The sequence below is a fragment of the Esox lucius genome, chromosome 20, assembly GCF_011004845.1.
Source record: "Esox lucius isolate fEsoLuc1 chromosome 20, fEsoLuc1.pri, whole genome shotgun sequence".
In the NCBI taxonomy this organism is placed as follows: domain Eukaryota; kingdom Metazoa; phylum Chordata; class Actinopteri; order Esociformes; family Esocidae; genus Esox; species Esox lucius.
Window position 1 is genome coordinate 24,504,017 of NC_047588.1, and position 25,624 is coordinate 24,529,640.

A 25,624-nucleotide genomic window follows, 5' to 3' on the forward strand; every position below is an offset into this window, starting at 1 on the left:
CATTATGGTATTTATAATGTGTTTTTATACTATTAAAAGATCCATAAACATGTTTTAAACCTTTTGTACATCAGTCAACCAAAAGAGAAAGGGAGTTTGCTGGTGTTGCTGCAATTCAGCTTACATCGACAAGATGGGTTGAAATTAGGGATATCTCCTTGAAGTGTTCTATTGTCAGTACAGTATTAAATAACAACTTATAACACTGAAATAGAAGAAAATAAATGAAAGTAATACATACACACAAAGATAAATATATAGATATACAGATATATATTTATCTATATCTCCATCTATATCTATGTTTAACTTGGTAAAGATCACATCTTATAGTCTGAACCAGTGAAAGTACAGATATCAAATGTTTGATCAGTTATTAGAGGAACGCTCCCACCCAGCAGACTGTCAACCAATTACATTAAGGTTGTTTTGCTGTGGCACACGGTTGCTAATTAAATGTACCCACCATGCATTGCGCTATCCAAGTGACAACATACATGTAACGAAACCAATGCTAAGATTCCAAAGGTTTCTTATCTCCCCAAATGTATCTGTATGAAAGAAAGAGAACGCACAAACTTTTTGGAAGTATATTATTTTGTCCACGCGGTGTGTACTTTGAAGAACTGTTAATGAAATGTTGTATATACTTTGTCATGATAGAAAGCCAATGCCATGTACATGTTGTGTTAGCGATCCGGAGCAGCCTACATAAACATATACCAAAAAAAATTTTATTTAGTTCAATACTGGCAAAAAACATATTGTGATATATTGCTGTATTGTTTTCCCCCGATCCCAAGCATCTTCTCTGGTGATCTTAATTTTGCAGCCATCATAAGTATTTTTGTCAAGTTCATTTTCAGTTTACTTTCATCTTCAGCAAAATAACACGTTGGATAGGATTTTAATCTGAAGGTGGTGTTCATCAGTCAAGAAAAAAAATAAACGTCACTCTTGGCCCTTTACTCCTTAGTTGCAATGGCAGTATATTTGGGAGTCATTGTTCTACTTCAAGTATCACCCAATGAGTATGAAGTAAATTGCATGTAATTCAGCATATAAAGTACAGTTAATTTCAGAACAAATTTTAACAGTTACATCATCAGCGAAGGCAAGGGAAACAGTTCCAGTAGCAACCATACATGCTCAGCCCATATCACACCATCCACAATATTTCACAGATATGGAAGAATGCTGTGGGTGTTAGGCAGTTCCTTTTTTCCCTGAATTTTTCTCCTGCCACCACTTTGGTATACAGTATATTAACACTTGTCTTATCTGGCCACACAACCTTTTGCAGAACTATACAGACGCATAAGTCCTTTGTATTAAACTATAATCTGGTCATCTATTTTAAGGCTAACTTGTGGTTCACACCTAGCAGCCCAGTCTCTGTTGTTCCGTCTGTTAAGTATGGTGAGACAGTAGAGACTGAAACATGCACATTGACCTCCTAAATGTGTTCCTGACCTGTCTGACAGTTGTTTGGAATGTTTTTTCTTCATTTTGGCTGTCCAATGTATGCCATCCACTCGCATACAATGATGCTGGGTGAGTGCTGAGCTCACCGTAGTTCTGCTTCTCTATCAATTCATTTCAAAACTGTTCTCCCAAGTAGGACAAAGGTTTTTTCATTGTTTCTGATTTTCTTTTCAGAAGTTCTTTCTTAAGTCTCTTAAATGCTTCCTATCACTTTGTTCCTTGGCATCCAACAACATCACAGACACCTGTCTGTGATATTATTTGGTACCCTGAAGTATGGGGATAATGTATAAAAACATTTGGTCATATCTAAATGCTAAAACCAAAATGTAAAGAAATAAAAGTAGAGATGTCCTTTAACATTATACTAATTGTTCAATTTCAAATCCCATATTTTGGAGCACAAAGACAAAAAAATAAAAAATCATACCACAACTTTACTGAGGACGGAAGTTGATTTTATATTGAGTGACACACATTTGAAAATGTGGGTTCAAGTACATCTAATGAAAAAGCAGTTTTTGCACGTCTTCATACTAAACAATTTTTGCTGAAATCTGCGATAAGATTTTCTTTACACAGCTATAACAAACAGCTAACTTTAGCCATCACTAGATAAAATTAAAGGAAGGATAAATGGAGGCTAGTGAGCATGTTTATTCTTTAGTGGCTAAATCCCCTTTATATTGACAGTTTAACCAGTAAGCATGTTCCTGAGAAAGATAATCCATTCTGTTGTTTAAATTACATTACATATGAAATAATGTAATGTTTTCAAATGCTAGTATTTCTGAATCAAATTAGAAGCATTTTACCACACATCAAATATAAATTGTGTGGTATATAAAGTATCCAAATATAAAGTATCCAAAACAAATCCCATTTAAAACATGTAAAGAATATGTATTTGTATGTTAAGGCCAGGCAGCACACAATTGCCTGTAGTGTGGAAACCTTGGCTTACTGGGTAAAGACACCCATATGGCATTCTGTAATTTGGGTAAACTATCCCTTTAGGTAAATATGGAGTTTTTCAGGGGACTAAAAGTTGTTTGTTACAAGCTACAACTTTTGATTTAAATCTAGAGGTTGCTTAAGTTAGCTAAAGTTTCTAATGTCTGTTTCCAACAAAACAAAAACATTAAAGTTTCTCTTGGCTCATGAAATGGCTTCTTTCAGAACAAGACCCATCTAACATGAAATTGCAGGGAGGTCAATTCATTCTTTAAGTTAATCATTCACAAACCGTCTAACCACATCTTTCTAATTGTCTTCATCCTGGAAATGCCTCGCCATCCATGAACAAAGCTGAATTACCAGGTAACTACAGTACCAACAATTTAACCAGCTACGCCTGAGAACTGGGGGCGCATGGTCCTTTAGCTACACCTGCTACATTACGCCTGTTAAAATGCAAATAAAATCTATGTTTGGAAGCGCCATTATATAGGCTACTGTGGAGTTAGGGTCCACGTCAGATTAAAACGTGAATGTTTGCAAAATCCTAGGGTAGGCCTAGGTGACATGTCAAATTGGAAAATTGAATATGCTTTTGAGTGGTACTCCACTTGCATGCAATGAAATTGAAAATAGGACGCAACAGCAGGCCAAGCAACATCTCACATCATGACAAAAATACTCACTACTGTACGGAGTTTCGTTATCATTACTTTCCCTCCAATGACTGATCCAACTAGCCACGTTAGCCTAGCTACATTAATTGACTCAGTGACTGCGACAAAAACTGACCTGGGTGACATTCTGCACGCCATGTTTTTGATGGGAACGTGAACTTATTCCGAATAAGGATACTTCGATACACTAAAGATAGCTAACATTAGCTACAGTAGTTAGCTAGCCACTTATATGAATTAGAAATCTGACGTAGCCCCCTCCCCCTCTTGAATTCATAGAAAATGTACGTTGGCTAGCTAACGTTATGCACCGTTCGTTACTCACTGCAGCAATTAGCATAAACCAAGTAAAGTAACTATATAATGTTACGTTATCCATAACTGAGACAAACTGTTAACATTAGCCACATGGCTAACTAACGTAGGTATAACTTATTTGTGGTAAATCTTAAGGCTAGCTAACCACAAAACCCTATGCAGACATAAACATTAGCCTTCCCCTTCTTTGTTAGCTAGCTAGCTAACGTTAATGACGAACATCTTATGAAGTAGTTGCTGTACAGTAGCTTGCAAATGTTGACACTTCTAAACGTAGGCACAACACACAAAAACACACACTAGCAGAGGTTACCAAAATGACATGATAAAAGAAGCAAAAAATACTAACTCCAGCAGCGATTTGGGCTCTCACCTCTTCGCTCCCACTTGAGCTGTACCCAGCCTCCCCTAGGCTCTTGTGATTTGCCTCTATCCCAAGCAAGCGCAAGTGAGACTGGTCCTCGTTTAATGATAGAGCCAGGCTTGAGGGCCTTGGGCCTCCATTAGTAGCATCGTCAGCTTCTGTCCCTGATCGGCCTAGCTGCCATCGCTTCTCAGAACGCAAGCGGCTGCGAGACGACCAAGGCCGACCAGGGAAACGACCTCGGGGTGCAGCAGTACCACCCTGGGCTCCTATGGCAGCCGCGGTTGCCGATCCGCAACCCGCTGCCGCCATCATAGCTTCAACAACAACACCGATAGCGACTTGAGGTGAGACAAGAGGGAAGGCGCGAGATAGGGAGGGGGGACTACACAAAGCTGCTGGGAAATGAAGTCTTTCCAGAAAAAGCTTTGCAGGGATACTTTAAATATTTATGATAATAAAAATGGTTCAAGGGTTCAGGTAGTACAACTTACTCTGCGATAAAAGTCATAACCTCTTGTTTTGAATAATCAAATAATGGACTCACTGCTTGATGCTCGTTTAATTATCTATATTATTAGCATTGATAATTAACTACAATGACCAGCGCCCCTCAATGCAAATAAATAAATAAATACACATTTTGTGAATGGCCGTCTAGCTGCTATATATATATATATATATATATATATATATATATATATATATACATACACACACACACACACACACACACACATACATATATATATATATATATATATATATATATATATATATATATATATAGACACACACACACACACACACACACACATATGCTATATATGCTATATATATATATATATATATATATATATATATATATATATATATATATATATATATATATGCTAATATTTGCATCGGTGTACCAACATTTGTCCTCTTCTTGAAGGGACCTTCTTACTGATATTATGTTGTGGGTGCGGGGGAATATATTGTTTTAAACCAATTAACTTCACTGACTGAATAACATTTACAAAAAATTTCACACTGAATGACTCATTTTTTAAAATATACATTTTGCATGGCAATTCAGATAACATGCACTGTGACCTAATAAACTATTGAAATAGTATTCCAGTTGAAATGCGAAAACGTAGGCCGTGTCTGAGAGGATTAAAACTCAAAAATGTTTTACAAATAATTTTGCATTATAACTAACCACTCGTTATTGCTCTCAGTCAGTCAGTAAATCCCACTTTTCCCATGATACATTGTGGCTTGATTCTCTGTTTTAACTACATTACCCACACTGATAGGACGCTGATGGGCCTAAAATGATATGATATGGACGTCGCTATTTGTTCTTCTGTACAGCGAATTGAAGGCGGAACATGTTGAATTCCTCTTTTGTGTTGGTGTTTTGGGTAATTTAGGGAAATATCATCAAGCAGTTGAAAGCTGTTGACGTGTATATTTTTCAAGATTACAGGTAAATCTGCGTTAAATTCGAATTGATGCTGAATAGGATTAGCTGCTAGAGAAGATAATAGCAGTTAGCACTGTAACGTTGTGAAGCTAAACTAAGGTAACTATTAGCCATCCAGGCTAGCGCAGGCCTACACTACATATAGACCTTTACTTTACATCTCCGAGTAGAGGACTCCGCTTTCAAAACATAGCTCCTACAAGACAATTTTTTTTGCAACCGTGTTGTTTAAATACCTAATTATATTACGGATCATCTATAATATGAGCATATAGGTCAAAGTTAGGTGGAGCATAAGACTTGTTGTTCCCAGTCTTATCGACAGGGGACACCCTAGTATTTTAACAGACCCCTCACTTTTAAACTTTTCATTCATATTTCAAGGTTTCTTTGTAAAGTTGTCAACATTTACCATTATAAAGGGGACATAACAGGAAATCAACATGAATCTAGAGCGTCTTCCTAACAACGAGAAACTCAGCCTCTGCAGGAAATACTACTTAGGTAAGTTGGCAAAAGCAAAGATGGTACACAAATCAAGTTCGTACACTCAGGCAACATTAAGAGTTTATTATTTCCCAACATAAAACCAACCCCACCAACCTGTATTATACTGGGATTGCCTATCTGGATCGCAGGGCTAATCTGCAAGTGGGATTTGAACCCTGGTCTCGCATTTATTTTATTCATTTACATTAAGTATTTGTTCCATATGTTTTCCTTTTGCATCTGTTTTTGATTGGCCAGCTCATCAATAAAAATTAGAATTGGTTCTCAACTGACTTGTTAATGAAAATTCCTGTTTTTACATTCAAGAATCATGTACTAATACTGTTGTATCTTTTTCTCAGGTGGATTTGCATTCCTTCCGTTCCTATGGCTAGTGAATGTGGTGTGGTTTTTCAAAGAGGCCTTTTTAAAGCCAGCATATACAGAACAACTCCAGATCAAAACATGTGAGTGTCAGTCAGCTGGTCCTTCTATGTATATGGAAAAAGTGCATTGAAATTATATAACATAAGATTTCACATTATTAGATTTTCACATTATTAGTGGAGTACACATTCCTTGTGGCTCATCCACATAGGGCTGGTTTCACAGACACAGATTTAGCCTAGACTAGGACAAAAAAAAAGCTCAATGGCATTTTCTACTGAACTAGATTTTTTTTAGTCCTTGACTAGGCTTAATCCATGTCTGCAAAACCGAATAATAGTGTATACATTTGTTAGTCTTCTACAATAATTTTATGTATGGTCCATGATGGCTCCAACTACAAAAATGGTTGGTTATGAATTAATTTTATTTTTGTGACATGAAAGCATGTCAAAATTATTAAAACAAATGTAATCTTTTTCAGATGTAAAGCGATCAGGGCTAGGATTGCTTCTGTGGGTGGCTGTACTCACCACATGGATAACCATATTCCAGCACTTCAGAGCAGAATGGGGAGTTGTTGCAGACTACCTTTCCTTCACCATTCCACTTGGCATTCCGTGAGACTGAACAAGGTGGGAAACAAGAAAGCTTAGCCCAATTTGAACTGATGGTCCACTCATACACACTAAAGAATGTCCCATATATTGCTGGAATATTTCTCATTAGGCTAAACTAATATGGGGGATACTGTACAAAATTAATAAAAATATCTTACAGGCTGTAATAGTTAAATGCGTTCTTGATTTTAATGTATACATTTTTATATTTGTGGCTTTGGTGAGGGGCAAATATGTCTTATGATATGAATACCTTTTTTCCTTTCCCAACATTGTGTCTTTGTGGATTGTGTCTTTGTCTCAGCACATTTTAGTAAATGTGAAAGGATATAATTAAATTGTTTTGCTTTTGCCCCAATTTTGTAATAACTGATTCTGCAACAACCATATTACCATGTTGTAACATTAATAACTGTGTTACAATGTTTGTACCACAGTCGTTACTATGTTAGTGACAGTAATCAACTTAATTTACTTTCTTAATGAAATAAGTGTCTATTTTATTAGCTGTAATAAACTAGTGAGCTTTGATGGTAGGTTGTGATGTACATTGTATTAGCATTTTTTTCTGTTTTGATTGGTATGTACCTAGACCTGGATAACAGTATCATATAGGCCTTGTTTATTAGTGTTGGTATATCACTAAATGCTCACAATAACATCGTCTACCTATTTCAGTCAAGCTTTTCGCACAAGATTAACCACTTGAAATGTGATAAGATAGTATATGGTCATAAACAGCATTTCACTTTTTTTGAAGTCATTTTCTCGCCAGATAATTGTTTATTTGTTAGGGGGGAAAAACGCCATAACATTTAAATACAAAGAAAGACTACTATAAAGAAATGTAAACCTCTTGTGTTTTTAAAACTTTCAGGAATTTGTGTGGCCTTGCTCAAAATGCAAAGTTGAGTCACTTTCAAGGAGCTGTGTGGAAAATTCTACCAAGATCCTTGTAGGATTCATCCTTGTTTTAATTTTGGCTGCTTTTTGTTCTTTTCCATCTCCAAATGACATAGCTTCAATTGATTTTATCTCTCAGCTCTGAGGTGGCCAATGTAAAACGATTAGTGTTTCATCTCTAGATGTGTGCTCCTACTAGATCTTAGCAGAGTTGTTGGGGTCACTGTGCTGAAAGTTAATGTTTGCCTACATGTCAGAAATGGCAATTTCATGAATGACCTCTTACTGTGAAATGTGTGCGTTTCACTCGGCTAGATGATGAGCCAGCGCTTGAATGTCCTTTCAAGTACTTTTTTTTGGATGGGGACCTTTGATGAACTGTTATTTTCAACTGATTCCACATATTCTCAATTGGATTGGGGTCCAGACTTTGACTGGTCCACTCCAAGGCATTTACCTTTTTGTTTTTAAGCCACTCCATTGTGGCTTTGGGTGTATGTTTGGGTTCATTGTCCTGCTGGGAGATAAATCCTCTCCCAAGACCTCTCGCAGAATCTTTACAAGACCGGAAACCCTTGAAATGGGTGATAGTCATGGCATGGTACACCTCTAGAACATGTGTGCTGACAATGTCAGTGACAGTCAGGGCCAATTTTAATCAACTTACATTTTAGTAGGACTGCCCAAAATCAGGCCAGGTATTTTCTTTTTTTAATCCCTTTCATTTAGTTATTTACGGTGTGGGGTAGTAACTTCCATGAATGCATGTTTGCACACAAGACAAAACAAATATTTTTCTACACTACTATAACTCACAAAAACATCTGATACATTTGTGGACTATTTGTGGAGAACAGTAAGCCTTAAACATAATTCAAAACATACGCCGGTTTCATGGAGACAGATCAAGCTTAGTCCTGGACTAAAAAATAAGTTCAGTCGAGGACTAGGCTCGATCTGTGTCCATGAAACAGGCCCTTACTCTGTTAGAAATGTTAGTATTATTGTAAAGAAGTCTGTCAGCAAAACTTTACAGAGTTTTAAAGAAATCTGCACTAGCCCACACATTTAGGGAGAGTTCCAGTTTATAAAATTTGTCACTATAAGAAAGTGTCTGCACTGTTTTCTGGCATACCATGGTATTTAGATCACAGCTACGGACAGTGAAATACCATATCACCAAAATGAGCTCCACCAGAGCTCCCGAGGTGTGATGGATGGAAACATTGGTTTTGTTATTTTCAAGCGCTATGGCATATGAGTATGTTGCTACTTGCTGTTGCAACTCTGTTTGGCACAGACCAGGAAGTTAGGATCTTTTATTCAGACAATCTCAGTTTTAGAAATGATTCTGCAAAAGAGAAATTATATAATTATAAAGGCTATAATTTTGAAGGCAAGTTTTAAAAGTTTAGATACAGTACATGGTTACAATAACACATTAGAAATGCTATGAATAGTACACATTTCCATAATGGAGGTTCATGTGCTATCAACACCTTTCATCACATGACTATAAAAGGATAGTTTCCATTGGGTTCGGTACTTAATCAAAGGCGATGCAAGTTGCCCAACAGTAAATAGCTCCCTTCTGATTATGTAACTCCTGCCATCATAAATTAACCAACACGTATTTCCACATATTATGCCAGGCAGAAGCACACAGTCAGTCAGAACATAATATTTACTTCCAGGAATCTCGGCAGCACATGCACACACCTCAGTGTCTCAAACAGCATTTTACACTGACCAATAGCATTTTTCTAGATTTGACAAGTGCTTCAAGCCTGTGGCTGTTTACACCGGGAACACAATTATTTTCTTTTTTTTATCAATCAGATGAACCACGATAACATGTGAAAATATCTGACTGGGGAAAATACCAATGAGTGGAAAAAATATATAATTAAATCAATCACTACCAAAATAAGCTTAGCAGAGATTGACTTCGATGGACTTCAATCTGCCATCCACTTGTCCAGTGAGGGGGATACAATGGGAGAGGGTCCTGCCGCCGCTTCTTCAGAGGCTCAAAGGAACATTTACACCGTCAGAACTGCTCATCCCAGTGACTGAGCACTCTGGAGAGGTATGTTTTTTCCAGTTACACTAAATGGGTTATAGTTTTAATTATTTATGAAAAAGAATTCACAATATTCTACTGACTTCATAAATACCCATTCACTAATGCTCCTGCACATTCTTATCATTTAACGTCAATAAAAGAACTAAACTAGCAATTATAGAGCAGTAATACAGACAAACATTGTACTGCAATTCTAACAAAGTTGACATTGGTTAAACTACTCTAAGACATTTGAATGAAAATGATTTAGAAGTACTGTAATGGGGGCCCTGGAGAACAAGGACCCTGGGTATTTGGCCATGGTTATTACAAGTTTAAAAACACTACCGTTCAAAGGTTTGGGATCACTTAGTCATTTCATTGTTTCCCATGAAATCATATATGAAATAATAGGAAATATATGAAAATGAATAGGATTTCCATTTTCAAGGTTAGAAATAATTAAGTTAGAAATAATTCGTTTTAATTGAAAATAATAATTGTCCTTCAAACTTGTCTTTCATCAAATAATCCTCCATTTGCAGCAATTACAGCCTTGCAGACCTTTGGCATCTCACATTTATTTAGGTAATCTGAAGAGATTCCATCTCATGCTTCCTGAAACACCTCCCACAAGTTTGATTAGCTTGATGGGCACTTCTTAAGTACTGTATGGTCAAGCTGCTCCCACTACTGCTCAATATGGCTGAGATCCAATGACTGTGCTGGCCACTATTATAAACAGAATACCAGCTGACTGCTTCTTCTCTAAATAGTTATTGTAAAGTTTGGAACTGTGCTTTGGCTCATTGTCCTGTTGTAGGAGGAAATTGGCTCCAATTAAGCACCGTCCACAGGGTATGGCATGGCGTTGCAAAATGGAGTGATAGCCTCCCTTTATCAAGATCCCCACATTACCACCACCAAAGCACCCCCAAACCATCACATTGCCTCCACCATACTTGACAGGTGGCGTTAAGCACTCATCCAGCATCTTTTCATTTGGTCTGCATCTCACTAATGTTCTTCTTTGTCACCGAACACCTCAAAATTATATTTGCCTGTCGCTAACACTTTTTTTCCAATCTTCCTCTGTCCAGTGTCTGTGTTCTTTTGCATCTTAAGCATCCTGGAGTCGCTTCTTCACTGCTAACTTTGAGACTGGTGTTTTGCTGGTACTATTTAATGAAGCTGCCAGTTGAGGACCTGTGAGGCGTCTGTTTCTCAAACTAAACACTCTAATGTATTTGTCCTCTTGCTTGGTTGTACATCGAGGCCTCCCAAACCTCTTTCTATTCTGGTTAGAGCCAGTTTGCGCTGTTCTGTGAAGGGAGTAGTACACAGCGTTGTATGAGAGATTCAATTTCTTGCATGGAACAGCCTTAATTTCTCAGAACAAGAATAGACTGCTGAGTTTCGGGGGAACATTCTTTGTTTCGGGCCATTTTGAGCTTGTAATCAAACCCACAATAGCTAATGCTCCAGTTACTCTCAACTAATCTTAAGAAGGCCAGTTTTGTTGCTTCTTTCATCAGCACAACAATTCTCAGCTGTGCTAACATCATTGCAAAATGCTTTTCTAATGAGCAATTAGCCTTTTAAAATGCTAAACATGAATTAACAAATACAACGTGCCATTGGAACACAGGACTGACAGTTTTTGATAATGGGCCTCTGTATGCCTATGTAGATATTAAAAAGAAAAATGGCAGTTTTCAGCTACAATAGTCATTTACAACATTGACAATATCTACACTATATTTCGGATCAATTATATATTATTTTAATGGACAAAAAACCTGACTTTCAAAATCAAGCACATTTCTAAGTGACCCCAAACTTTTGAACAGTGTAGCTGACCAGACTACTAACGTAAAAACTGTTAGCTGACAAGACAAAATCTAAATTGCCAATGAACAGCAATCTTTTAAAAGAAATTAAACGTATGTTTTATTTTTTTTTTAAATAACCAGTAGAATACACCTACTCTTTACACCCGACACACTGATTTTCACCAATAAAAATTATAGGTTCAGGGGCCCCAGAATTGTCCTAGTTTAAAATACATTGCACTGTGACTGCTGTCTCTTTGGCAGGTGAGATCTGTATACCCCCCCCCCCCCCCCCCCCCTTCCAGACATCTAAAACCAGGGACGCCAGGGAATCCAGACACAAACACTTATGAAGGCTATATGCAGTGTATTAAAGCTGAAATCATGTTTACCTAGATTGTTAAAGCTAGTGCAGGGTCTTCGACCCATCAACTGGAAGACATATAGCTCAAGGTGCAATTATGAGATTCTGAAGGTCCATGCCGGGTTCCACCCCAACAGGAAATGACACAAATATCAGAGAATGTAAGTTCCCAGCTACTGTCAATTCTATTCAAAATTGACATGACACCATCATTGTTTCACCAGTCTTGAAAAGCTACATCTATGTTATTAAAGGGGAATTACACACAGGAATCTAAATGTATTGTTTTCTTCAAAAACAAATGTTCTTCTCCTTTTGACATTTCCTCATTAACATGAACTCCAATTTAATTGTTTGATGTATATTTTATTTGATATACATTGTAAGTGTGAAAACCACAAAGGAAATCCTTAACTAGGAGAGATAAAAATGGAGAAGAAAATCATTGAGTTTATGTTTTTGCCTCATTGCCAACTTCCCAAGCAAGTTAGGGAGAGTCAAATATCAAAGCACGTAAAGAGGGCTACAGAAAATTCTGGGTAGGTGTCAATATACTTTTTTTCCTCTCCCTGATGTCTCATCTGTTTTATGGTAATGTGTTTTAAACAGTTTATCCGCTATCAGTACTAGTGTATACTGATTTGTGTATTGTTCATGGAAGAAATTGTCAATTTGAAGATTGATACTGGGTATCTTCCATTGTTTTCAGGTGTTTTGTGACCACACTAGATTCTCGGTTCAGGTTGACGTAAAACCCTTCAAACCAGATGAGTTGACGGTGAAGGTTATAGGAGACTTTGTGGAGGTCCAAGGAAAACATGAACAGAAAAAGGTAAACAGGAAAAAAAACTATTAAAATGTAGTATGTTTTCCTTTTAAAAATTAACAGAGTTTTATGTGAAAATGTTGCATTAAAAGGGAAATTCACCTGTTTTCTTGCCTAATTTTAACTTAATGATGGTTGGTTTTGTTTTGTCAATGTTATATAGGGTTTTTTCAAATAAAAAAACAGCTCAGATAAAATGCTTAAAAAACATCACCTGTAGCCTAAGGCCTCTGCACAATACAGTATATACTGTGTATCAATTGAACTCAAAGTATTTTGACAGTGACCTTTTGGTTCCTTATTCCTTTAAATCCTTTATATTTAAAATCATACAAAGATTTTAGAGCTTGCAGGCACCCACCCAACTTACCACAAGTAGTCGCTAGGACCCTGTCATCCACCGTAGTACTGTGATAATTTTTCCCACGCCCTCTGCTGGAGACCAGACGGTATGCTGAAGCAGGACCTGAAGATCTTGAACAAACATGTTTATTGAACCCTCAAATATTTGGGCCATGTAGAGCTTGAGAGCAGAGCAGATGAATAGAGAAACGATCATACTCAGGGGAAGCATTATCCCGGAAAAGCCCCTACTTTGGTCACGTTTCCCAAAATAATCAACTACAAAAGTTGTCAATCAAATAGGAGAGAACTAAAAAAGATCATGACCAGTGAGCAAAAAGAAAACAATGAAAAAACAACAACAAATGTGCTAAAATAGGTTCTGAAAGGTACATGCATGTAAAATAAAAATCCTCACAGTACTCCCTAACATGTTTGAAGGATGGGTCGGGTGTGGTGACTCGGCAGTTCAACAGCCGCTTCAGAATTCCGGAGAAAATAGACACCATGGCCCTGGAGTCAGATGTGTCATCTGAAGGCATCCTCATAATTTCTGCTCCTCTGCTGCAGGGGGAGAACCCCCGACCCTTGTCCCACTCAGAACTCTGAACACTCCATGGTAACACAAAATTCATAGGAATTAGGAACACACACACACACACACATGTGTGTAATATATATATATATATATATAAAAAAACTCAATTTTCTTTGTGCACACATTTCATAGGAACATACAGCTTACAAACCCACACCTTTGCTACATATAACACACGCAGGCCATAACCATATCCATCCGGAGCTTACTTTAATTACATGATTACTTTAAGAACAATTATATGTAACACTACAAATCAAGAGAAACTGACTAATAAATCTGACTGATAGAGGCAGAAATACAACCCCTCTGCAATCCATTAGACACACAAAAAACCTCAAAAACAGCTGGTGCCTTCCTGAGCTAAAACAAACACGCCCCGGAAAAGCACCAGCTGTTTTTTGACTCTCAGAGTTCTCATTTCTAAACCCTAATGTTATCCTATTATTATTATTGTGAATACTATAATACACACAAAAAATATATAATGGTGTAGCCTACGGGGCTACCACAGTCAAAGCCACTACCTCTAGTGCACGTACTGATGTAGCATGGGTTCAAATCCAGCCCATCGCTCTTTTTGTATAACATAATCTTTCAAACTATGTTTAAACTTTCCTGTCAAATAAAGTGTAATATAAAGTATACACACCTTCTGAAATAGAAAGTGCTAAATTATATTATGTAAAGAGTATACAATAAAAATGTCCTGTAATTGTTTGTGTAAATGTGCAAAACATTGTACAACATTTATGTTCCCAAATGTTTAATATAATCAGAGGTTTCAGAAAACACACCAGCAAAGTTGTATATTTTCAAACAATTTATTGAAATGTTTCCGTTACCACAGAAATAAATGCACTAAATATTTCTGTACAAAATAAAATACAATGCTTTTGCACTGACTGTAGTTTTTGTTCCATGTGTGCTCAACACCAGTCATCACGCCTCCTGGAGTTCATTCAACAGTGAGTTCACCTCGCTGGGAAAAATAAACACATTTAGACAATGCTGTAAGGTTGCTTCTATGCTGGGCTTAGCTAAAGATGATAACCCCTTCTAGGGAGTGTGTCTATATAATTATGACATCTACAACATGAACATGTCTGACATTATGTCTTGATTTCAGCCTTTACCAAAACCTGCATTTGCAATAAGGGTGGTTATGACTTTCACTTCATGAAAGTCACCGTCAGATAATGTCTGTACGGAATGATAATTCACCTGATTTGCTCTTTCACCCACTTCCTTTGCTGCCGTAACACATGCAGCAAGGGGTCCTCCTCAAAATCTCTCTCGTCTGAATCTATGGAGTGGAAATACATACTTGAAATATCATGGTCAATTATAACATTTCATTACACAGTTTTGATTAAAGCAACAAAAGGAAAGTGTTCACTGGGGCTTACACTCTCAGAAGCCAAAAACCATGATTGAGCTTGCGGGCGCCTGACCAACCAAGGACAGTGCTGAGCCAATTTGCACCAGGATACAAAGTCGATTTCACCACTGCACCAATAGGGAGCGCCATAATTTGGCTTATTTCGTATTTATTTTTTAAGTGCGAGAATGATTTAATAGGTGACTGTATATAAAGTGGGTGTAAGTGTATTCCTCCTGCTACCTGGAGGTTAAAGGTCTACACTCAGCAGTCTCCACTGCACCAGGCATCCTCACCTTCAGCTTCCTGCAGCAACTGAGCTACAACCTCCCGTGGCGGCTGTACATGGGAAGGGGGGCCAGGGGTCACAGGACGGGTGTATCCTGGAGAGTCCAAGGACACGGGGGACTTCGACAGGTCTGGGGAGCCTGTGGTCGGGAACAGTACTTCTGAAATGACCTGCCAGAGGACATGAATATACTTTAAATCAAATAAACATTTTCGTATTGTAATTAAACAAACCTGATCCATACACGTAAAAGAGTATTAGTGTAACATCATGGATGCTGTTGTTAACCAACCTGTCCCAGGGCACTGTGTATGGGAGAGGGAGGAGGAGCACCATCTCCAGGGCGGCCTTCACTTACTGGCCTTCTGTCTTGTTCCCCAACATCTCTGTCAGGCTCCTCCCTCCATTGTGTGACCCTATCTGAACCCCTGTTGTCATGTCGGCTCACACTCCTCTGCCTCTCAGGGAGGACTCCGTCACCAACATTATGCCTAAAGAGTAGTTCTCAACGAGTTTAGACAGGGCCACATAACGCATCTTGTCAGTTCACTCAAAATGTCCTCCCTCTGATTAATGTCCTACCTGGCTGATTTCTTGTTCCTGTTGGATGGCCCTGTGCGTTTCTCACTCCTGTCTACCTCCTTCTTCTGTAGTGTCTTCTTTGTCCTCTCTGTTCTCCTCTGCTGAACTGACCCCTCATCCTCTGTAGCCTCAGACCTGGAAGATGCTGCAGAGGATCCTAATTTACTACTGGAGGTGTCTCCGGATCTGGTCTGGGCGTTGGGCTTCTGGAGGGTCCTGTCAGCCCCAGGGACATCCCTTCTGTTTTGGCTTCTCTTGTGACTGTGTAAAGGGGAGTGAGTGGGGCAGGGCAGGACATCACAGAGGAGGTGCATATGGGAAGGGACCGTGGTGTTTGGTTGCAACTTGGAGACCATGTGGCTGGAAATGAGAAGGGGGGGCACGGGGGCAGTTGCAGGTGGGAACAGTCCACCAGGGGCACTGGTCTCCTGAGGGTCTGGGGTGTAGGAGGGGGTGCCTCTGGAACGGTCAGGGAGAGGATTCTGCTGGACCTATCCAAGGGGAACAAATCAACCATATCTAGGTTAAGCTGAATGTAAATAATTATGTGGATTGGTTTCAAATATTTCATAACGAACAAACACATTGATGCATCCACATCCTATGTTTTTGATTGGAATCCCTTCGTTGTTCATCTAAGTGTAGTAGACCGTGGTAAGCACCTTCCAAGCCTCCCGGTTGACAGACGGCTGGTGTGGGTTTGACTGGGACCACTGCCTAGCCAGCTCAATCTTCCTCCTTAGACGCCACTGAAACAGGATGTCCTCCTCTGGGCGCGTGCGGGGCGCTTGGGGATCCAGCACTAATGGTTTGGTCGTGGTGCCAGTATAAATGTCTGATGAGCTTAGATTCCCCATCTCTTAAGGAAGGGGTTGTGCAAAGTAAATTCAGACAAAGTGGAAAAAAGAAAGTTGCAAAAGAAACAAGAAAATGTGACCAGGTGAAATTAGGAATGTAATCAAAGCATGGTATAAGGGCTCTAGAATTTCTAAAAGCAATCTCATGTTGTTGAGAAGATAACTCATGCAAATTCATTCAAATGTGATGTTTTCAATTTCCCAACCTCCATGCCTCACCTGTGGTTGAGCTGACAAGACTGGATACTAAAGGCCTTCGGACTGGCTCCTCAATGCTTACAGGGAATGAAAAATCAGAGCAGCCCAGGCCCTCAGAGCTGATGGGGATAGATCCACTACTGAGGGACTGCTCACTGAAAACAAGAAAATATTGTTTTCAAGACTGACTGACATAATAATAATTGATTCCCAACCTGGACAGTGTATTAAACTCCTCCCACAGCTTTACCTTTGATGTAACAACTTGCTAGCCTTCTTTTGTAGTTGCAGTAGATCTGCGTCTCCAAGGTCACAGTGAGAGGAGTCTGACAATTCCTGCCGGGGGATAAGACAGAGGCCAGTGAGCGCACCTTGAGCCATCTGGTCATCACCAACATTATGAACTATAAAGGTTATAATTAAAAAAGTAATAAACTATGTTCTGGACATTCCCTCTGGGATACACAGAAAGCTTGAAATGGAACTGATTGTTTACCAAAAGGGATAGGCAAGTTACACAAGAGTAACAGATGCACTGTCAAACAACAGTTTCTTATGAAGTCCTATAAAGGCTGTGATGGAGCACAACATGTCATATTCGTATGCAAATATTTATAAGGCGCATCTCTCGCTCTCTCCTTGTGTCCCAAGTCTTGACTGACCCCCTCCCCCGATTCAACACTTGCAATGGAAAAGATTCATCACTCACCATGGCACTAAGATCCAGAAGGCCTGTACATGGGGATGAGGCTGCATCATACCGAAACTGACCAATTGGACTGAGGGGGGTGGCAGTGTTGTTTCTAACAGAAAAGCCTGTGTGCATCAAGAAATATGTAACAAATAACAGGTCTAACTTTTAATATATATTAAAGTAGCGAACTCAAGTTATGTACCTTTGTCAGTGGTTTGGGTTGGTGTAGAACAGGGTGGTAGAGGGGAAGAGGATAGCCACCAGAATGGCTGCTGGCCCTCTCCCACTATGGTCCACATTTGCTGACGTTCCTCCCGACTCTGTGGCCTTCCATGACGAAAGCGTTCTATATATCTGGAGAAGCAGTCATCACTGTTAAACATGAGAAGAGTCATACCAACTTTATGACATCATTCATTGATGCAATGACTTCTTATGAACTCATCACTTGGTTAGCTTATTGTGGATACCATTACCCAACATACTTTGCCAAAACTGAATCTTGAGGCTCTCCTTTCCAAACACCTGATGTTGGGTCCCTTGTTAATGTGTCCTTGTTCAGGGATGCTGGAGTGTTGGCAGGGGAAGACCCAAGATCAATGGAGGGCCAGGAATCAGAGAAACTAGTCTGGTCCTCTGTGTTTGGAGGACAGTCCGCAAAGTGGTGAGCTGCTCCGTTGAAACGCTGGTCTTCTGGATTTAGTGTGTTTATCCTGGTCGGAACAGGGCTTGTCCGCTTGTTAAGTCGAACAGGGCTCAGAATCTAAGGCAGACCAGAAAAAAGTTTTAATTTACACTGTAATGAAGACACACACTGTATTGGAGGATGTGTATTTAGAAAAGACCCTGGCAGCCCCTGAAGTTGTTTTCTTACAGTTTTCCTTGCTTGCTTGGAAATTTTACTGATGAGTGAGGGGCTGTAATGTGTTTTTTGGGGAGGGGGGTCTGGCGGAAAGGGATTATTCCTTGTGAACACAGCAGCACCACTAGAAGAGACACAAGTTGAATATTTTTGTAGTGATAGAATGTTATCCGTAAATAATCTGTATACCCATTTGCCAACAAATTATTTGTTCCACTTCACCTGGATGCCATGTTGTCAATACCTGCACCAACTCACAAACGGGACGACAAGTGTCATAGCCCAGATACTACGCGTATCTGAAGTTATAGGAAGAGACGGTGTTATTGACTGGGTCAAATTAATGGAGTTAGTGTGCAATGTATTTTATTACACAGTAAATTTAAAAGAAACAGTCGACAACCAAAAAGGGTATCACTGTAGCTAGCTGACCTATCTGGATGGGATACATAACTGAAAAGCAGGTACTTGCCATATAATGTCTTCAACATCCCGAGTTCAGCTATCACTGGACTGAGCAATGAAAGAAAACACGACTCACGCAGCCCGCCTTCCGGTATAACAGCTGTTGTACGTTTTAGAACCAGTTACCAGGCAACCAAACTGATAAATATAATAGTTTTAGATTTGGTATGGACTGCGTATATGAATAATATAGACTAGATTTGCCTGCATTTTATTACAGGTTTCATTAATGATAACTTTTAATTTAACTGTTAAACTGATTCCGGAAGTTTAAGGTGCCGTTCGCATAGGACATAATTCTTCACCACGATCATTTCTGTCCAATCTATAAAGCGTTAATATATGACTGACATAAATCTGAACCAATAGAAATCGTATAGTTAACTCCAGGTTGTCCAATCAGTAGAAAACAAACGACTTGCGCGCGGAAGAGGAAAGTCTAATGAAACAAATCTGACCACAAGCCACAGAAGCCAGCAAACTAAGTAGTTTTCGGGAGGTAAACAAAATACAGTATCTTTTACATAAATAACTAACAACGTAGATGATCTGCAGTTGAGAAATGTTGAGTAATGTATACATATGTCATTATATTACCTTGTTATATAGCTTCATACGTTTACTCAAATCAAGAAAATACGTAGCTATCTTGCAGCTAACTTGGCTAGCTAGCTACAGTTATCAATTCGCACTATACAGTAGATACAGTAACAGAATCCAAATGCGTTGAGTTTCCCTGTACCATATAATCATTATTAGCAAGTAAATGTTAGCTGTAGCTACCAACTTGCTATGCATATTTTATAGCGAGCCATTGCTGGCTTGCTAAATATTTACGTTCATGTTTTTTTATTTTTTTCAGTGTGAAGTGAAGCTGATCATGCACCATGTCAAAATCAAGACTGAGAAGCCAGGTGAGAGTTCATTTCCCAAAACGCATTGAGCTACAATAACAGTCCCTGAGCAACAGAGAACAGTATTGATATACTTGTATTGATATATTCTGTTCTTTACTGCTCAGGGACTGAGGCATACAGTAGTAACAGTGGCACCTGTCTAGCACTAACTACTGTTTTCTGGAATTATCTGTTATCTGTTGTAGTTCAATCAATTATGTGTCAAGCTTTGAATTATATTTGACAGATCCAGAGGGTAGTGGTGCACGCAGTCGACTAGATGCAGTATTACAAGGTCTGGTGGAGAAAAGCGACAGCGAGAGGTTGGTGTTTTGACTTTATTTTTAAAGATTCAGTTCAATTAGAGGTTTTAAATGGAAACTTAATTGCCACATGAGCATTTTGTTTTCCTTGGAGGTAGAAAGGTCTGAGAAACACACCAACCTACTTAGGATGATGTCATTACTTATTGTGTGAAGTGTTTGTGTTTGGTAAATACTTTTTAGTGGTGGTAGTGACTGTAGGCCATTAATAATGATAATGATTGAACATGAAGTGTTAAAAATAATTAATAATTATAAGTAAAAAAGCATAATGTCTTAGCGTGGAAGCCTAGGCCGTGTCACTATCTTTAACTCTACCGGGCCAACTGGAAGGGTCGCGTGTGGTCGAGTACAATTTGAACTGGGGAGTGGTGAAAATTGGAGGGTAGAACATATTTAAAGAAACGTATTAAAGAACCTTTAGCCTAGTTTGAGGTGCTGAGCAGGTTTTCATCAAGGATCTGTCCAAACTTTGCTCCCTGAATCCTTACCAGTCTTCCAGTCCCGGCTGCTGAAAAACATCCCGACAGCATTAGGCTGCCACCACTATGTGTTACCGCAGAGAAGGTATTGGCCAGGTGATGAACAGTGCCTGGTTTACTCCATATGTTATGCTTGGCTTTCATGCCAAAGAGTTCAATCTTGGTTTCATCAGACCAGACAGTGTTGGGTCTCATGGTCTGAGAGTCCTTTAGGTGCCTTTGAATGAGGAGTGGCTTCCATTTGGCCACTCTACCATTACTCAGTCATAAAGATGTGATTGGTGGAGTTCTGCAGAGATGGTTGTCATTCTGGAAGGCTGTCCCAATTCCACACAGGAAACCTGGAGCTCTGTCAGAGTGGCCATCAGTTTCTTGGTCACTTCACTGACCAAGGCCCTTCTCCACCAAGGGCCTTGGTGTTCAGTTATTGGAAGACTGTTGGAAACTTTTGGTTACCCTTCCCCAGATGCTTGGACACAATTCTGTGTTTGAGCACTAAGGGGAATTTCTTCAACCTCATGTTTTAGTTTTTTTGCTATCAGGTTGGGACCATATATACAGTGTATGTTTTTCCAAATTATCTTCAAACAAAATTGAATTTACTGCAGGTGGTCTCCAATCAAGTTTTAAAAACATGTCAAGGATGATCAATAGGAACAGGATGCACTTGTGCTCAATTTCGAGTTTTGAAGCAAAGGGTTGGAATAGTAAATAGTAAAAGTGACATTTCAGTTTGCAAATTTTTTCTAAAAGTGACATTTGCAAACATTTCTAAACCTATTTTTGGTTGGTCATTGTGGGGTATTGTTGTGTAGATTTTTTTAAATAAGGGTTATACACAACAAAATGTGGAAAAAGTGAAAAGGGGTAGAATTCTTTCCAAATGCACTGAAATATCTACACACAGCTTCTTTGAAATATATAGTTTTTTCATCAATACACCCTTAATCATCCTCTACTGCCATATCGGCCAGAAATTACTCCCCTCTAAGGTGTAAAAAGTTTTGCTTCAAAAATTGTTAAATCATCACACAATGCCTGGTGCTTGCATGTTGCTAGGCCTTGCATGTTGAAATCATTTGTCCAGTTCGCACCCTTTTCAAACTACTACTTGCTATGTACTGTCTATTGAGGATTATTTGTGATGTTGTCTGCTGTTTCTCAGGGAGCAAAATGAAGACGAGTCAAAGATGGCGGCGGACTCTCTAAGCAAGTATGACCGTTTTTGTTATCATTTGAGGTTATTTGTGTTGACTGACTCAAGTCTGTTGTAGTTTAATTCTTTAGTTTCACTAATGACCAAATTTATTTCCATAGGGATTTGTCTCCATCCTCTGCTGGGAAGCGGTGAGCCTCCTTCATAATTTTTTTTTAAGACTCTTGACTATTAGACACTCAAACACCTTGACCCATTCTCTTTCCTTTTTCATTGTCGTTATAGGCCATCATCACGTTTCCCACAGCACCGGAGGAAGAAGCGGAAAGAGATGGACGATGGCTTAACAGAGAGCAACCAACATAAGCAAAGCAAGTCTCGCTGCAGAAACATCCAAACACTCAGCTCGCCTAACTTTGAAAACCTTTCATCTCTGTCACTCACTGATTATACCCTTTCACCAAAATGTGCATCTGCTTACAATAATTTGTTCTTCCTCCGCTAGATGCCTACATTATCAAGTTGTTTGACCGCAGTGTGGACCTAGCCCAGTTCAACAACAGTACCCCACTTTACCCTATCTGCCGAGCCTGGATGAGAAACAACCCAGGAGTCCGAGAGAGACCTACTTCCCCAAGCCCCACACGCACCATGGGGGAGGAAGAGGTAAGCACCCATCAAAAAGGGGGAAATATATGTCAACAGTGTAAGAATGAAAAGTAATCTCTGAGTTCTGAAAATGGTAGTTTCTGTTCTGCATTTATTCTCTCTGTTTATCCTGTACATTTCTTGTCAGGCTACAGACATGCTGAATGGAAAGGGTCAGAATGTGTACCGTCTACCTCCGCCGACATCCTGTCCGCTCAGCCCTTCTGGAGATCCTCTAAATCTGAGGATTCCTCTTACAGAAAAACCTGTAGTCAGCGAGGTAGTGTGTCACATCCTTGGCATCATTTTCATTTTTGCCAAATGAAATCCTGTGTTTTTTTGTAATATATGAAATGATATACAGAGCTTATATTGCCAACTTGGTAGGTAATATAACCAATAGAATTGAGCGCGATGTCAACATTCATTTCTAAAGTAAACACATCGTCAACATATCAAAATATGACAGGCCTGAATTGCTTGTGCAAACATTCTACAGGAATTTCCAGCTGGCGGGCGAGATTACCAGTCTTTTCAAATCACCTGATTGAACCAAGAGCATGGACTTGTGGTCTCACAGTCCCTAACCTGAGTGCCATTGAATAGAAACACGTGTGTTGCGTTCTCACTTAAAGGAGAGATGGGTTTTATAGTGTTTTTCAATCACTTTCACAGTGACATGCATATCATTGCCCATTCCTGGAAATTCACAGGTAAGCTTTTAGATATTAGGCATCTGGTTTAGCCTGCTGTAAGTTGTCTGAAGTTTGTACTGGATGTTTTAATATCTGATTTTTGCGTTACAGTTATTTCATAGATCAGTGGTTCTGAGACCTCTACTGGTGATCCCAAACATCTCACCATTTAGTTGTAGCCCTGATCTTGCTCACCTGAATCAACTAGTCAATTGCTTAAAATATTTAGTCAAACACTTGATTCAGTTTACAGATACAGCTCCTGTGTCTGGTCCCCTCATATACAACCACATGGAACGCTGGAAAAAGATCAGGCAGAAGTAAGTCCAAGGCATATAAATAATCACAAGCTCACAACTGTTTGTTAAAACTGATGAATGGATTGGTGAGTTTATATATACTATTGAACCGACTTTCATTTGGATTAGATAAAAGAAAAACTCAAGTACGTAAGTCGTAACACGTTTGTCATTGATCATTTTGTGTGCCACTCTGTTCAGATGGAAAGAGTCATCTAACAAGAATCAGCTGAGGTACAGTGAGAGCATCAAGATCCTGAAAGAAATGAAGGAAATGTATGACCGCTAGCTTGGAATTCTTCCCTGGCAGCATCCTATAGCAGAGGGAGGAGAGGAATGCTCTTAAGAGCCAAAGGGGAGTATTCTAAACCAGTGCTCTGTTCAAAAGGAGACACGTGGAACCCATTCTCAACATGTACTGCCAAGAAGAAGAACCCCAAGGGAAATAATGACCAGTATCTAAGATTTGTCTAAATTTGTTTGTAAGCAAATGTTGGACTGTCCCTGTATGCACAACACTATCTCCCTCAGGGAGAGCAGGGTCAAGGGTTGCTCAAGCACAGTGTCAATGGGTTAAATTGCTCTCCCCCATCTGAAGCGATTTGATAGAAACGTGTGAACATTAGCTGCAAGCTAATGAGCCATCTGTGGGTGAGTTGTTTTAATAGGTTTACTATCAAAACCCGCGACTGACATCACAACATATTGCTATGTAACACAATTGGGGTTCTCCAATTTTGTGTTTTGGCAGTGACACCACATTTGTTGTAGCAGCTGAGGTGGGGGCGCTGTATTCTTGACGCTGTGCCCGCGCTAGCAAAACCCTTCTCCCTCTGTGAGGGTGTTGCATGCATAGAGCCAACAATTGCTTGTTGGCTCTATGTCCAACAATTGCTTGAAGCTATTAGTAATTATTCCCCTAAGAAAATGTTGCAATTCTTTGTTAAGGATGATGGGTGGGCCCACAGGTCACCTTGTGTATTGGAATATTACTAAAACATTACATTGAGATTTGTATCATAATAAATGATCTTGTGATGCACTTTACCAAGTATTTTATCAGTTGCCACTATGAGTCATGCATTGTTTGTAAACAGATTGAGTACCTTCTTTGTCCAAGTTTTGCGGCACTGCATTCCAGGATTCCGTAAGTAAATATTTGTTTTCAGACCACCCATATCCCAGCTTCCTAAAATATTTTTCTGATGTATCCATGTAGGGCTGCAGGAGTTGCTGTTCTGTCACAGCCTCCGCAATCCCAGGCTCACTTATTTTCAGTTCGCCACCGATGAGTGGGCTTAGTCCATTTGTCGGTCGGTGAGTCCATTCTCATACACGTTTGTCCACCATTGTAGGGGTGCTGGACCTTAATTGTTTGCTACCAAGCTAATTGCTTTTGATGCAGGTCTCCCTTTTTAACTAAAGCATGAGATTTGAATTTTAAAATCTAATTGTTTTCATGGTATTGCCTGACTTAATGTTTTGCTAATTTAATGTGATTTATTGATAATATGAGGGGTGTTGCAGCTAAGGTGTGCTTGTTGTCCTTACAACCATGGCTTTTGGCTACAGGAGCGTTTATGTTCTTTATGTACAGGCAGATGTGAGCTGATATACTTTAACAGTTGACTGAGTTGGAAAACCAGTAAATATGCTGTTGAGCATTAGGGCCTAGTCTTGGCTACATTATGAATCCTTATTCAGGTCTGCGTTTACAGTTGCCATCATCTGTCATTTGTAAAATTTTATATCCTGAATGTTGCTTTTATGGAGAACCATTTTATGGTAAGACATTTGTCCAGAGTCATATTAAGTATAAATTTTTTTACAGCTATGGTCTGCCGCATTCCACCATTCTGGCCTCCTTTAGCTACACTGAGTCACGGGTTGTGCTAAAAAAAGCAATATGCTATAGGTAAGGTTTGTTAAATACAATGCAGTCATTTGCTGTGGTGTGTTGGCAATATAACACAAACCCTTGATTAATAAATAATTGCTACTATTAACCAAGGGTTAGTAGTAGCAATTACAGATTTGACCATATACCAGGTATGACATCACTGTACTTCTCTAATTGGTTATCAGGGGATTGCAGA

General features: G+C 39.2%; 5 protein-coding genes across 11 annotated transcripts in view; 3 read left to right on the plus strand and 2 right to left on the minus strand.

Moving 5' to 3' along the window:
- kmt2bb (lysine (K)-specific methyltransferase 2Bb) overlaps positions 1-4,163 on the minus strand; it is a 54,239-nt gene extending 50,076 nt beyond the window's left edge. For 2 of the 4 annotated variants that reach the window (XM_010885039.4, XM_020041101.3), the window contains exon 1: positions 3,787-4,160. In XM_010885039.4, coding sequence (XP_010883341.2) covers positions 3,787-4,116 — 330 coding nt within the window. In that variant the 5' untranslated portion in view covers positions 4,117-4,160. Of the gene's footprint in view, positions 1-3,786 lie in introns of all 4 variants that reach the window. The other 2 variants (XM_010885038.4, XM_010885037.4) reach the window with 2 other exon arrangements.
- A 938-nt stretch (positions 4,164-5,101) lies between these two features.
- Positions 5,102-7,524, plus strand: psenen (presenilin enhancer, gamma-secretase subunit). 2 transcript variants are annotated; one of them, XM_010885035.4, is made up of 4 exons: positions 5,102-5,278; positions 5,698-5,779; positions 6,127-6,231; positions 6,636-7,524. In XM_010885035.4, the coding sequence occupies exons 2-4, from the start codon at positions 5,719-5,721 to the stop codon at positions 6,773-6,775; spliced, it is 306 nt and encodes a 101-aa protein (XP_010883337.1). In that variant the 5' UTR covers positions 5,102-5,278; positions 5,698-5,718; the 3' UTR covers positions 6,776-7,524. The 2 variants fall into 2 exon arrangements, with proteins under 2 accessions (XP_010883337.1, NP_001291129.1); NM_001304200.1 differs by having other exon boundaries at positions 5,160-5,278; positions 5,660-5,779; positions 6,636-7,299.
- Positions 7,525-9,182: 1,658 nt separating this feature from the next.
- On the plus strand, positions 9,183-14,446 carry hspb6 (heat shock protein, alpha-crystallin-related, b6). The gene is made up of 3 exons (XM_010885033.5): positions 9,183-9,763; positions 12,645-12,767; positions 13,545-14,446. The coding sequence occupies exons 1-3, from the start codon at positions 9,626-9,628 to the stop codon at positions 13,710-13,712; spliced, it is 429 nt and encodes a 142-aa protein (XP_010883335.1). The 5' UTR covers positions 9,183-9,625; the 3' UTR covers positions 13,713-14,446.
- Positions 14,447-14,544: 98 nt separating this feature from the next.
- proser3 (proline and serine rich 3) lies at positions 14,545-18,863 on the minus strand. Its single transcript, XM_013139267.4, has 13 exons — positions 18,787-18,863; positions 18,577-18,688; positions 18,188-18,465; positions 17,905-18,056; positions 17,718-17,824; positions 17,259-17,344; positions 17,030-17,163; positions 16,616-16,812; positions 15,954-16,444; positions 15,664-15,862; positions 15,379-15,541; positions 14,926-15,007; positions 14,545-14,683 (listed from the first exon to the last, which is right to left on the minus strand). The coding sequence occupies exons 1-13, from the start codon at positions 18,795-18,797 to the stop codon at positions 14,644-14,646; spliced, it is 2,052 nt and encodes a 683-aa protein (XP_012994721.2). The 5' UTR covers positions 18,798-18,863; the 3' UTR covers positions 14,545-14,643.
- Positions 18,864-19,429: 566 nt separating this feature from the next.
- On the plus strand, positions 19,430-25,624 carry lin37 (lin-37 DREAM MuvB core complex component). 3 transcript variants are annotated; one of them, NM_001311031.1, is given in 11 exon segments: positions 19,491-19,528; positions 19,892-19,943; positions 20,173-20,248; positions 21,896-21,943; positions 22,048-22,077; positions 22,172-22,257; positions 22,392-22,552; positions 22,683-22,814; positions 23,476-23,549; positions 23,730-24,386; positions 24,413-24,574. In NM_001311031.1, coding segments are annotated over 9 exon segments (729 nt in total). In that variant the 5' UTR covers positions 19,491-19,528; positions 19,892-19,909; the 3' UTR covers positions 23,818-24,386; positions 24,413-24,574.